This window comes from Schistocerca nitens, chromosome 5, assembly GCF_023898315.1.
Source record: "Schistocerca nitens isolate TAMUIC-IGC-003100 chromosome 5, iqSchNite1.1, whole genome shotgun sequence".
In the NCBI taxonomy this organism is placed as follows: Eukaryota; Metazoa; Arthropoda; class Insecta; order Orthoptera; family Acrididae; genus Schistocerca; species Schistocerca nitens.
Window position 1 is genome coordinate 471,128,721 of NC_064618.1, and position 13,961 is coordinate 471,142,681.

The 13,961-nt window shown below is 46.9% G+C and overlaps 1 protein-coding gene across 1 annotated transcript; it reads left to right on the forward strand.

Moving 5' to 3' along the window:
* Positions 1-1,859: 1,859 nt before the first annotated feature.
* On the forward strand, positions 1,860-5,714 carry LOC126260538 (uncharacterized). Its single transcript, XM_049957872.1, has 2 exons — positions 1,860-1,902; positions 5,392-5,714. The coding sequence occupies exons 1-2, from the start codon at positions 1,860-1,862 to the stop codon at positions 5,712-5,714; spliced, it is 366 nt and encodes a 121-aa protein (XP_049813829.1).
* Positions 5,715-13,961: the final 8,247 nt, after the last annotated feature.

Sequence of the window (13,961 nt, forward strand, 5' to 3'; positions counted from 1 at the left end):
TTCGCCCTCATACATATCGAAATGAATTAGGTAAACACCGAAAGTGCAGGACTGTACATCCGCTGTCTGCACACAGTTACCTTAGATAGAACTCGTTTTTGGAGTGCAGAGTTGTAGGTTAAAACTTCTGTATAACCATCCAGAGTTAAGTTCCCAGTTGTTTCCCCAAATCACTTAAGGTAAGCACTGGGATAATCCCCATGAAAAGGAAACAGTTTCCTTCCCTATCGTTCCTCATCCGAGTTACGCTCCATCAGTAATGACCTCGTCGTCGACGGAATGTCAAGCCTAATCTTTCGTCTTCCCTTTGTTTCAAAATACTACAGGGTTATTCACAAGTACCTCCGGTGTTTCAGAAGGTGACTGCGTGAGAACTACAAGACGTATTGAAAACAGACACACATCAGTGCATACAGCATCTCTTGAAGTTTGTGATAAATATTACAGGGGCTCAATGTGGGCACCGTTTCTGATGCAGTAACGTCAACACATTCATACAAATCACAGGGGTCTCGTTGCTGCAGGCAGACGCAAAGCTTCCCGCCTTGGATGTCGGTTCATTTGGTTGCCTATCACCTGGCGTGAAGTACTTCGATACGGCAATACGGAGCCGATGATTTTCCTACGATCATGTTCAGACATACCTGCCCTTCAGTGAAACTATTTGTTATATCCTAGCCAGTAATGCCAACCGAGCCCTCTGCCAAAAAGGTTGGCAGCACCAAAGTCCGGACGCCGTCCGCATAAGCAGCGCCAGCGATACAGGAAATCGCCGCAAGTCTGCGCGCGCCACCGCTGGCTTCTGGCTTCTTAAGCGCTGGAGTCGCGAGCGCTAGGGCAGTTCTGGATTCGCCGCTCAGTTGTAGACTCGCCACCGAATTGTGTACTTGCTAGTCAGTTGTGTGTTCATCGCAGCAGAGTTGTTGTTTGTCGTCAGCCGACGCTGACCTAGCCGCACCGACTCGAACTAGACAGATTTCTGTAGACCATGTTCACCACTGTGTTCTGTATCGTCGTTAATAAAGATAAGTACCGACTTTCATTTAATCCGAGTGTTTGGGTTTTCATCTCTCTGTTCACTGTTCCAGCGGACCGGTCGGCCCGCTATTAAAAGTGTGGCGGTGACTTCGTAGGCCGTTTCTACAGCGAAGTGTTGTCGCTACGAAGGCCGTCACAAAACTGGCGACGAGGACTTCCGAACTCGTGTGCAGGGCTGGTTCAACTTGTTTCTTGAGATAGAATTTTGGGGGCTGGTTTAATTCGTGTTCACTATGGCTGCCGAATTACAACAGTTGATCTTGTTACAGAGTCAGCAAATACAAAGTCTGGTGGAAGCAATCGCCAAACAAGCGGCTAATCCACCACCACACAAGGAACAAGCACAGGCAGCACCGCCTTTTCGTGCTTTTGAGGCATCACGAGAAGAATGGCAAGAATATTTCGCGCAGTTGCAGGCGCACATGTCAGTCTACAAAATCACAGGTAATGAGCGGCAGCTTTATTTAATTTCCACTGCAGGCGTGGAAGTCTATAGACTACTTTGTAAGTTGTTCCCGGAATCCAAGCCAGAAGCTTTAGACTATGACGTTGTTGTTACCAAGCTTGCTGAGTATTTCGAGTCGCGAGTTCATGTGGCAGCGACCAGATTCAAGTTCTTCAGATTAAAGAAACTGCCACATCAATCTAATAAACAGTGGTTAACAGATTTACGGGGCCTCACCCGTCAGTGCCGATTCAATTGTGTGTGTGGAGCTTCCTACAGTGATGTCATGTTACGCGACGCTATTACTCAAATCATTGCAGATTCTCGTATTCGTGCTGCTATCTTAAAGTTGCCTGACCCGTCATTAGAGACTGTGATGAACATTATTGAAGCCCAAGATACTTTTGACTATGCTGAGTGTGAGTTAGATCAGCCATGTATTTCTCAAATTGCCTGTGCTAAGCAAGTTATGTCACGCCCGCGGCCCCACCGGCAGAGTCAGACTGTAAACACTAGCCGGCCGCGTCATGTTAAACACATTCGTCAGCCGCGTGTGCAAAATGATAGACATAAGTCTTGCCCTAAGTGTGTTCTTGCTCATCCTCGTGAACGTTGCCCGTTACGAAACGCGGTTTGTCACTTTTGTCAAAGGAAAGGACACATCCAGACTGTTTGTTTGCGTAAACGCAAGAACAATTCTAGTGCTGCCCAGCCCATGGATATTCATGTTCTTCAAAGTCAGCCCGCCCAGAAGGTAGCGTTTAAAGACTCTTCCACGGTTCGTGTGGGTAATAAACTTGTTCGCAATCAGCCACCCACCCTGCCCTCTGCTATGCGACCCAAGCGTAATTCAAACGCTGTAAAAAGTAATGTACAGACTGCAAGTGAAGCGGGAGTTGTTGTTCCACCCGCCCAACCCACGAGTTGTCGTAAGCAGCGAACACGCGCTAAACGCGCTGATTTTGTGTCTTCCGCCTCCGCTGCACCGATCCAGAGACAGTGTAATAAACTATTTGTGAAGCTACGCATCCAGGAAAAGACCTTCAATTTTCAATTAGACACTGGTGCGTCTGTGACTCTCATCAATAGTGCTACGTATGCGGCTATCGGCCGCCCTAAACTTTCAGCGGCAAAACATTCTTTGGCTACTTATAGTGGAGAACAAATTCCTGTGTTAGGTGTATGTAGCGTGCCAGCCACATTCCGGGGCAACACAAAAACAGTTTCATTCACAGTGCTCCGCGCTACAGACAGTGTAAACATTTTCGGATTAGACTGTTTTGACTTGTTTGGCCTGTCTATCCAAGACAATGTGTTGCAACTTAATTCTGTTGTTGTTCCTCAAGACAGCATAACCGATTTGTGTAAACGATACAGTGACATATTTAAAGACGAACTCGGTTGTGCTGCGAACTTTGCCGCTCACATTACGTTAAAAGATAATGCTCAGCCTCGATTTTTTCGTGCTCGTCCAGTGCCTCACGCCCTCCTGGCACCTGTAGAAGATGAACTTCGTCGTTGGCAAAACGATGGTGTTATTCAACCCGTTTCAGCGAGCCAGTGGGCTTCTCCCTTAGTTATTATAAAGAAACCGTCTGGCAAGTTACGTTTGTGTGCTGATTTTAAGTCGACAGTTAATCCTCAGACTGTCATTGATTCTTTTCCTTTACCTAGACCGGACGAGCTGATGGATAAGTTAGGGGAAGCTCGTTTCTTTTCCAAAATTGATTTCCGTGAAGCATATTTGCAATTGCCCCTCGACGAGCAATCACAACAGTATTTTGTCATAAACACGTCGTTGGGGTTGTTCCGTTTTCTGCGTTTGCCTTTTGGTTGTGCGTCAGCTCCAGCTGTTTTTCAGCGTTTTTTGTCCCAACTTTTGGCTAATGTGCCATCGTGTTGCAACTATTTAGACGATATTGTTGTGTCCGGTCGGACGCCTGCTGAACATTTCCGTAATTTGGAGTGTTTGTTTACAGTGTTGTCTCAGGCAGGCCTACGTTGCAACATCGATAAATGTTCATTTTTCCTTACGGAGTTGGAGTATCTGGGACATGTTATTAATGCTCAAGGCATTCATTCCTCCCAGTCACATTTAGCAGCTATTCGTGATTTGCCCGCCCCTCGCAATCTGCATGAATTGCAAGCAGTTCTTGGCAAATTGACATATTATATTAGGTTTATACCTAATGCATCACAGATTGCTGTACCGTTGCATCGTCTCCGCCGTAAGAATGTTCCGTTTGTGTAGTCAGCTGATTGCCAATCAGCCTTTCAGAAGCTTAAAGAGGCTTTATTGAATGATCGTTGTCTGGTCCATTACGACCCTAACAAGCCTCTGGTGTTAGCTTGTGATGCTTCTTCTTTCGGTCTCGGTGCTGTGTTGTCTCACCGAGTCGGTAACACCGAACGTCCTATTGCGTTCGCCTCTAAATTGCTAAACAAAGCTCAGTGTAATTATAGCCAATTGGACACGGAAGCGTTGGCTATTGTGTTCGGTGTCACAAAATTCCGTCCCTACCTCTATGGTAGCCCATTCTATTTAGTAACAGATCACAAGCCCCTGACGTCACTGTTTCATCCGTCTAAACCAGTTCCTCAGCGGACAGCTCAGAGACTACAACGTTGGGCTCTTTTGTTATCACAATACCTGTATGAGATACTGTATCGCCCTACAGCTCAGCATGCAAACGCTGACGCACTTTCTAGATTGCCGATTGCTGCGGATGATGTCTTCGATTCCTCTGACGCCTCTTGCCATCAGATTGACGCCGATGAGCATCAATCCCTCCGGGATTTTCCGATTGATTATCGTCAGGTGGCACGTGAGACAGCTACGGATCCTCATCTGAGTTTACTATTACGTTTTGTTCAACGTGGTTGGCCGTCCAAGGCAAAGGACATATCGGATCCTGTGGTTCGTCGCTATTATCCGCAACGTCATCTGTTGTCTGTTTCGCACGGAGTTTTGCTGTTACGCACCGAGAATGACCAGCTTCGTGTAGTGGTTCCCCAAGTGCTCCAATCCAAGGTCCTCGACTTGTTGCATCAAGGTCATTGGGGAGTGGTCCGCACCAAGCAGCTTGCCCGCCGTCATTGTACATGGATCGGCATTGATAAGCAGATTACGCAGATGTCTACAGATTGTTCGACGTGTGCCGAACACCAAGCTGCTCCGCCTCAACGCTATTTTGAGTGGGCACGCCCTGCCGGTCCCTGGCAGCGAGTCCATATTGATTTCGCTGGTCCATATTGGAATTCTCGTTGGCTCATCGTGATAGATGCATTTCGTAATTTTCCGTTTGTTGTGCCCATGCAGTCTACAACGTCTGCACAAACTATACAGGCGTTGACTTCAATTTTTTGTATTGAGGGTCTTCCAGAAGTTTTAGTGTCTGACAATGGTCCACAATTTACCTCTGCTGAATTTGAAAGTTTTTGTTCTGCCAATGGCATTCGCCATGTTCTTACTCCGCCGTTCCACCCTCAATCGAATGGTGCAGCCGAACGTTTTGTACGCACATTCAAGGATCATATGGACCGCCTTCGTGCTACGCACTCTCGTCAGCAGGCCCTCATCACGTTCCTGTCGTCGTACCGGACCACGCCACGCGACGGCCCTTCGCCTGCGGAGCTTCTCCACGGCCGTCGTCATCGCACCCTACTACGGTTGTTGCACCCCCCGGATCGACCCGCCGCTTCTGAGCATCGCACGCGTTTTCAGCGCAACGACGCCGTTTTTTTCAGAGTTTATCACGGTCGCCGTCGTTGGGAACGTGGTACCGTGATAAGTGTCCAGGGTCGCGGTTTTTATACTGTTCAAGGTGCTACTGGGGTGCACAGGAGGCATCAGAACCAGTTGCGCCGCGCTGGCCGCCCGGATTCTGCCGCTCGTTCTTTGTCCACAGATTTGGTCCGCGGCGGGTTCCAGCCGCGCCTTCCGACTTCGCTGCCGCCCCCAGGGCAGCAGCAGCAGCCGTCGCCGCTACGACAGCCCGTCCCGTTGATGCCTCCCGCGCAGCTTCATACGGGAGCGCCCCGGGTGGTCGCTCCGGCGCCTGCGGTCCCTCTTCAGTCGCCACCGCCTTCGGAGCTGATGGACGTCGACCCCTCAGCCGGGCCGCCTTCCCAAGCGGTGGCTGTGCAGCCTGTACTGCAGCCGCTTTCCTTGGGCACCCCCAAGGAGTCTGACACCGCAGCGCCTTGTCCGGCGCCCACCCAGCAGCCGTAGACGCAGCGTCAGGAGACGCTGCCTCTCTTAGTGGGTCCCGACGCCCCGTCGCGTCCAGTACCAGAAGCTGCGCCCGTGGTCACAGGCGTGCACCCTGACCTCGGTTTTCAGTCGGTGTTTCCCGAGGCCCCGCGCAGCCAATGCTGGGGTGCGGACCGGGGACTGCCACCGACAACAGTCTCCGCCCCGGTCTCTTCTGCTACGTCTGCGGCCAGACCCCTCCCCCGCCGTCGACGCTCGCCACGTCATTATTCCACGACGGTGCGGCGATTTGGGGGGGAGGAGTGTTATATCCTAGCCAGTAATGCCAACCGAGCCCTCTGCCAAAAAGGTTGGCAGCACCAAAGTCCGGACGCCGTCCGCATAAGCAGCGCCAGCGATACAGGAAATCGCCGCAAGTCTGCGCGCGCCACCGCTGGCTTCTGGCTTCTTAAGCGCTGGAGTCGCGAGCGCTAGGGCAGTTCTGGATTCGCCGCTCAGTTGTAGACTCGCCACCGAATTGTGTACTTGCTAGTCAGTTGTGTGTTCATCGCAGCAGAGTTGTTGTTTGTCGTCAGCCGACGCTGACCTAGCCGCACCGACTCGAACTAGACAGATTTCTGTAGACCATGTTCACCACTGTGTTCTGTATCGTCGTTAATAAAGATAAGTACCGACTTTCATTTAATCCGAGTGTTTGGGTTTTCATCTTTCTGTTCACTGTTCCAGCGGACCGGTCGGCCTGCTATTAAAAGTGTGGCGGTGACTTCGTAGGCCGTTTCTACAGCGAAGTGTTGTCGCTACGAAGGCCGTCACAAAACTATTGAACAACGCTTATTATGAATTTAAAGCTGGAGAGATGGTCTTTCCCCTAATGTGTGTCTTTTTTATATTTGCCAATTTTTGCGTGTTGAATGTCCGAAAACTTGGATGTACTTAAGAACAGCGCTGTATTGACACTGGGTAAACATTAACGTCTAATCACATGCTTGTAAGTCGTAAGAGCAGACGTATTACTTGGTTGTTTGGGTTCTTATTAAGTAATGTACGCAGTTGTAAGTTGATGTTTCATCAGCTTGTAACGGGTGTGGTATTAAAGGCCGTAGCTTTTTGGCAGAAGTTTTCATTGACAAATGTTGCACAATGCTGTTGAAGGATTTACATTGGGGACAAGACTGGTGGAAAAGACGCTGGGATGTGTATTTGTGAAAAGCATGAAGTGAACAGACACGACACACTGTTAAGGGAGGCAACAACAGGGATGGCGAAAGGGCTACAATAATTAGACAAGTGTAAGTCTCTGAGATAGCTGCCAGTTGCTACAGTGCGTAGGCCTAAAAGAAGGGCATTCCCGATAGCGAAATCGCTAAGACTAAGCCAGCTAAATTCCTGCAGTCCGAAGTGAATTAGATTTCACGGGAATCCTATTTCGCCCACGTCTCATTTCATCCAAACAAGGGCACATAAAAATTGTTATTTCCCGTCTCCAGGGGCGCGGTCTTCAGCTCTTGAAACCGAGGAATCCTATTTTCAAAGTTCATTCTTTACGGAGATATTGTGGGAAACATAAATGTTAACGTCCATACTATTCGACAAAATAGCTTGTTAATTCGTGTGCCGGCCGCGGTGGTCTCGCGGTTCTAGGCGCGCAGTCAGGAACCGTGCGACTGCTACGGTCGCAGGTTCGAATCCTGCCTCGGGCATGGATGTGTGTGATGTCCTTAGGTTAGTTAGGTTTAAGTAGTTCTAAGTTCTAGGGGACTGATGACCACAGCAGTTGAGTCCCATAGTGCTCAGAGCCATTTTTGTTAATTCGTGACGTTGTAAATATATCACGCAATTACTGTGAACACATCAATAAATGCGATATTTTGCAAAAATATGAATATATTCTTATAAGAGATATTTTTGATGCTTTAATGATTATACTACTACTAACTGAAAACAACAACAAAAATTTTAACATCACTATTACAACATTATAAGCCCTGAAATTGCAGTGCAATACACGGAACTATTGCGTCAGCTGTGCTTATCATGTCGAATATCAACAGTGTAATAGTAAAGTAAAGCTATCACAGTCATAGGATAGTTTTTATATTTTTCTGTGTAAGCTATCAGTTTTGTCCGCCATAAAGTACTAACTACTAACCAGAGAAGAAAGAAGAATTTTAAAGCGGAAATACGAAACGAAAATTCTTTTGATATTTAAAGCTCATCGATTCACCAAATAACAAACAGTGCAATAAAAGTATGTACAATTGAGTAAGAGATCGTAAGTGCTGAGTTTTAAGCTTTTAATTGGAAAATTACTCTAAAATCCTATTTTTTGTGTTAATTATCAGAAAGTTTGCCTCGGTTGAATCCACGCCAGGGGATATCTATTACAAATGCGGATCTACATTGAAGCGCGAAGAAACTTGGTTATGCACCCATATTCAAATACAGAGATATGTAAACAGGCAGAATACGTCGCTGCGGTCGGCAACGGCTATATAAGGCGACAAGCGACTGGCGCAGTTGTTAGATCGGTTACTGCTGGTGCAATAGCAGGTTATCAAGATTTAAGTCAGGAACGCGTGGTGCTATAGTCGGCGCACGATCTACGGGACACAGAATCTCCGAGGTAGCGATGAAGTGGGCATTTTCCTGTACCATTATTCCACGAATGTATCTGAATATCAGGAATTCGGTATAACATCAGATCTCCGACATCGTTGCGGCCGGAAAAAAATCCTGCAAGAACGGAAACAACGACGACTGAAGAGAATAGTTCAATGTGACAGAATTGCAACCCTTCCGATAATTGTTGCTGATTTCAGTGCTGGGCCATCAGCTAGTGTCAGCGTGCAAACCATTCAACGAAACATCATCGATGTGGGCTTTCGGAGCCGAAGGCCGACTCGTTTACTCTTGATGACTACACGACACAAAGCTTTACGCATCACCTGGGCCTGTCAATTTCAGCATTGGACTGTTGATAACTGGAAACATGTTGCCTGGTAGGAGGAGTCTCGTTTCTAATTGTTTCTAGCGGACGGGTACGGAGACGACCTCATGCATCCATGGACCCTGCATGTCCACAGGCAACTGTTCAAGCTGTTGGAGGCTCTGTAATGGTGTGGAGCGTGTGCAGTTGGAGTGATGTGGGATCCCAGATACGTCTAGATACGACTCTGACAGGTGACACGTACGTAAGCGTACTGTCTGGTCACCTGCATCCATTCATGTCCATTGTGCATTTCGACGGACTTGGGCACTTCCAACAGGACAACGCGACACCCTGCACGTCCATAATTGCTACTGAGTGGCTCCAGGGACACTCTTCTGACTTTAAACACTTCCGCTGGCCACCAAACTCTCAGACATGAACATTATTGCGCATATCTGGGATGTCTTGCAACACGCTGTTCAGAAGAGAACTCCACCTCCTCGAACTCTTACGGATTTATGGACACCCCTGCTCGATTCAGGCAGCTCGTGCTTCTAGTTTCGGTATTTGCTGTCAGTGAAGGTATGAGGTGCGTTGAAACAGAAACGGATCGCCGACTGTAAATCAGAACCGCTGAAAGGAACGTAATGACTTTGCTTGCGGAAGAAAGTGCGGTCCTGAAACGAGCGCTTAGGTACTAAACTTGCCGCTAGTTGGACATAGGCGTACAGCTGCGTGACGACACGGCGAGCACTCGTGCATGTCGAACGTGCACTGTATTCAGTCGTGCTGATAACAGTGAAGAGGAGGCTTCAAAAGAAGAGCAAAGGAATATAGAAGATTTCCTGACAGCGGAAGGAGGGCAGGGAATGGAAATTCATCGAAGAATGGCACAAGTGTATAGAGAGCAATGCATGTCCGTTGCGATGGTGAACGTGTCGCAAAGATTCAACGAAGGACGGATGTCGTTGGCCGATGAAGCACGTTCAACGATGTCAACCGCATTCCCGATGCCATTGTCCAGCACGTGGGTGCCCTTGTAATCCGAGACCTGCGAGTTACAGCAGCAGCCATTGCCGGAGATGTCGGATTGAGAGCCGGAACAGTTCAGTCATCATTAAGAACAGACTGAAATTTCGCAAAGTTTGCGCGCAATAGACGCCTCACGGTCTGCAACCAGCATACGATGCAAATTGAATGGGACTCTCTTGAACTCCTCCAAGACCTTTCCAAGGAATGGAATAAATTCGTGTCATGAGTGGTCACCGAAGACGACACACGGTGTCATCACTTCGAGACCGAATCAAAACGTCAAAGTCTCCAGTGGAAGCATGCAGGGTCGCCACCACCTAAAAAAATCCAGGGCCGTGTGCAAAAGTGTGGGAAAATTACGTTCACCATCTTGTTTGACCATAAGGTCCGTCTTCTTATCGACTTCCTGTATTATGGCACAACACTGAAAGCGCAGCGATATTCACAAACATTGTCCATCATCAAAGCAATGACGTAGAAAAGACCGGGCAGCTCGCCTGTGCGGTCATTCCGTTTGCACGACAATATAAGCTCCCATAAGGCAACATACAGTCAAGAAACTCCTGCAGACATTCAAACAGGAGGTCCTCAATCACGTTAAACACGGATCTGTCTCCCTGCGATTATGCTGTTTTTGGTGAGCTTAAGGAGGCTCTGATAGGCAAATTCAAATCAGGAGATCAGGTAGTGCATTAGGAACTGGTTCATACTAATTTTACAAGACGTCAACTAAACCCCCTTGTAACGCAGTACTTTTGACAAAGAGTAATTTTCTGTTCACAGACCTCCACATCGCTTTTTTGTGCGTCATGTGCAGTACCTTGGACTTCCGCTTACTCTGCCTGCCCAGCAGGAGGCGACCAAGGCGCCAGCGGACCTGTTTCCTACGCTAACCAGGTGATGGGAAACAATACCGAATGCATCCTTGCGCTGAGGGCTGTATTTAGGCCGGCGTATGGGCCCTGGAAACCCAGTTCATTTGGAGCGGGTTTCCTGGGACGGGAGCCGAATGCTTATGCATTCTGAATTAAGAGCCCACTCCGGAGTCGTCGCTACGCTGTCACCGCCGTCCAAGCCAGCCTTCTAGCCTCGGACCCTGCAACGTGGCCATCCAGAAGAGGACCCGACCATGACATGCTGACCGACCGATGGACCTGAGAATATTTCTGTGTTTGTATTTATTCAGCTTCGCCGGACATGGAAACTATCTCATCAGGACCTTACACTCTAACTGTTCTTTATCGGACTTTCTTTATACCTTATGTGTGTCAAGAACTGTTAATCGGACTTTGTGTCCATACTAAGTGTGTCAAGCACTTCGGAAAAAATTTGGAAATTTGTGTTAAGTTCCTATGGGACCGAACTACTGAGGTCATCGGTCCCTAGACTTACACACTACTTAATATAACTTAAACCAACTTACGCTAAGGACAACACACACACACACACACACCCAGGCCCCAGGGAGGCCTCATACCTCCGACGGGGGGAGCTGCGCAAATCGTGTCAAGCCGCCCAAGACCGCGCGGCTGCCCCGCGCGGCACTTCTGATCGGACTTAACTTCTAAACTAAGTGTGCTAAGAACTTTATTCAGAACTATGTTTTTTCTATGGTTGTGTAACAATCATGAACCTTAATTCAGAACTCTTTGTTCTCTCCATTATGAGGCTTTCTCCCAGAAGCAACGTTTAGTGTCCAAATAAGAAAAGTTTAATTTGGATTGTGTCTAAACTACAATTTCCAAGAATTTTAATTTTCGAATTTGAGTTTTTGCATTTTATGGTAGTAGGCATGACGGTCTTTCGCCAGAAGTCCGGTATTTTGTTCAAACTAGAAGAGTTATTTTGTCCATATTTGTTCTAAGAATCAATTTTGTGTTCACGTAACTTAAAGAAACTGTGTGTTCATTTGACACCTGAGACTTGCTTTTTGGACCGCCGGCGGTGCATACTTTACCATGTACCTCAAAGAGCTGCACCTACATGAACGGTGTACTGTTGGAAAGCGGGAAGCATCATCTCAAGCAGTGTTGTGTAAGAATGATTCTTTACCCTTGGCCAAAATCTCACCCTTCGAGCGAGTTGGCGTAATGATTAAGACACTGGACTCGCTTATCGGAGAACTGGTGTTCAAATCTGCGTCTGACCAGCCAAAGTCGCGCAGCTTGCTTGTAAGGGAGTCCCATTCGTTGGCCACGCTCGACCTGCCGCCGATGAGGCAGTCTCCAGAGTGACACGACTTGTTGGCGAGCGAAATATGCCCTGGTGACGACACCAGAGCTTGAAGACTCTTGCACGCCATAGCTAAATATCTTCTGCAGTCACTCGTAATCATACGTCCTCTGACAAAGATAAAACACTTCTACAACACTGTTCAACGTTTTTGCCACTAGGAATGCAACTTATTTCTTCTGTTAGCGTAGTTTATGTCCTATATTCTAAAATGAAATCTGTTTCAGTATGTCCATCTCAGTTTTCATGTGACAAGTTACCCTGTATCTACCAATATCGTTGGGGAACACTTTACTTTGATCCTTCTAATGGAGATTAATTTAAATATCCTGCAAATGTTAGCTGTTAAAAAACAATCGCGTTATTTACTAGGAATTCGCATATAGTTGGGACTCAATTTGGAGATAATGATGAATGTTTAGCAACAACAATGTTTAGCAACATTCCTGATAAGTCGTGCTCAAATATTTTGTGCACGTCTAAATACCCCATATTCTTTTTCTATATACCTGTGAAGAGTTAAGAACATAATCCTCTTGTTAAGGAGGGCTACGACCTTTACTTTAGGTGTAATGCATATGACCAGAAGAAGAAATGGGCTTTCACTGTTTGTTGTTTCACATTTGTTACCATGCTGGTATGCTGTTTAAAAGTACCCTGTCTCTCGATCTTTCGTGTCTCCATGGTTTAGAGAGAACTAATGGATCACATAGCAAATTGTTAGTTTCGTCTTGCAAAACATTTGGAGTTACCTTTAAAAGTGGTGCAGTATTTCAGTTCCGCATTCGCTATAAGATCTGTACATCACAATGAATAACAGGCGGTACCAGTGACTCCTAATAAATGACAGTAAGTGAAGATGCATACATAGACACACAACAGCTCAACACCTTTGAGAAAGAGATGAAGAGGATACATGTGTTATGTATGGTGAATATCAATAGCAGCAGAAATTAATCGTGTGCTTCTACTGAAAATATGGCCAGCTGTCTGCAATATTTCTTTTATATCACTCAATTTTTCGCAGATGAATATTTTTATAAGATACAAAGGTTGGACAAAAACATGAAAACATCGAATCACATTACCACGCCTAATACGACGTAGGAAAACCCTTGGCATTCAAAACAACGTTTATAAGAATGCATGAATATACGTCCTGTATAGTTTTCAAGGGAATCGTATGCCATTTTTCCAGCTAAATAGTGGCAAGTTGAGGTTACGATATTGGAGGTGGATTGCGATCACGCACCTTGCTCGCCAAAGTAGATCTCAGAGGTTCAATAATATTGAGATATTGTAAGTGTGATGGCCAGGGGAGATGCGACGAAGCCAGGGGACCTTGTCGTGTTGCAACACTGTCTCACAATTAGGGGATAGACATTGTACCACGGGATGAACCTGTTCAGCCAAAATTGTCAAATAATCGTTGGCAGTAATTCGACCTTGTACAGTAACCACGGGACTGTTGGAATACCACGATATGGCTGCTCAAATCATCATCTAACCCCTCGTCATGTTTCACCTCTCGGGCGTAAACTCGGGCAGAAGTTGGAAACATTGTAAAACCAGACTCATCCGACCAAACGACTTTCTTCCATAGCTCCATAGTCCAAGATTTATGGCTTCGATATCAAGTTTTTCTGTTACGGGCATTTGCTTCGCTGAGTTTTTATTTTGAAATTTCAACTCGTGTGCGATTTTCTGCTTATGGAATTCCGTTCGTGTTGTTTTAGTGCTGACAGGATTCGTGAGTGCGACATTCAGTTCTGCAGGGACTTCCGCAGCTGTCGTCCTTTCTTTTTTGCCACAATCCTCCTCAACGACTTCCTGTTATGATCACTCAGCACACACTTTCGTTCGGGATGTGACTTAACGGATGATGTTTCTCGTCCTTCCCTGTATGCAGTATCACAATCAGTATCAGAGCCTCTTGAAACACCAAGCACTTCGGCTATGTTGGTTACGGAAGAACCCACCATACAAGCAACAACAGTTACTCACATTCGCATTCATTTGGCTCCGACAGAATGCACTCACATCTACAAAGAACAGTGTCCTGACCGCGACTG

Coding starts and splice junctions, on each gene's coding strand:
- LOC126260538 (XM_049957872.1), top strand. CDS start 1,860: ATGAACATTATTGAAGCCCAAGATACTTTTGACTATGCTGAGT. Junction 1,903..5,391: donor TACTTTTGACTATGCTGAGT/GTGAGTTAGATC, acceptor CTTTGTCCACAG/ATTTGGTCCGCGGCGGGTTC.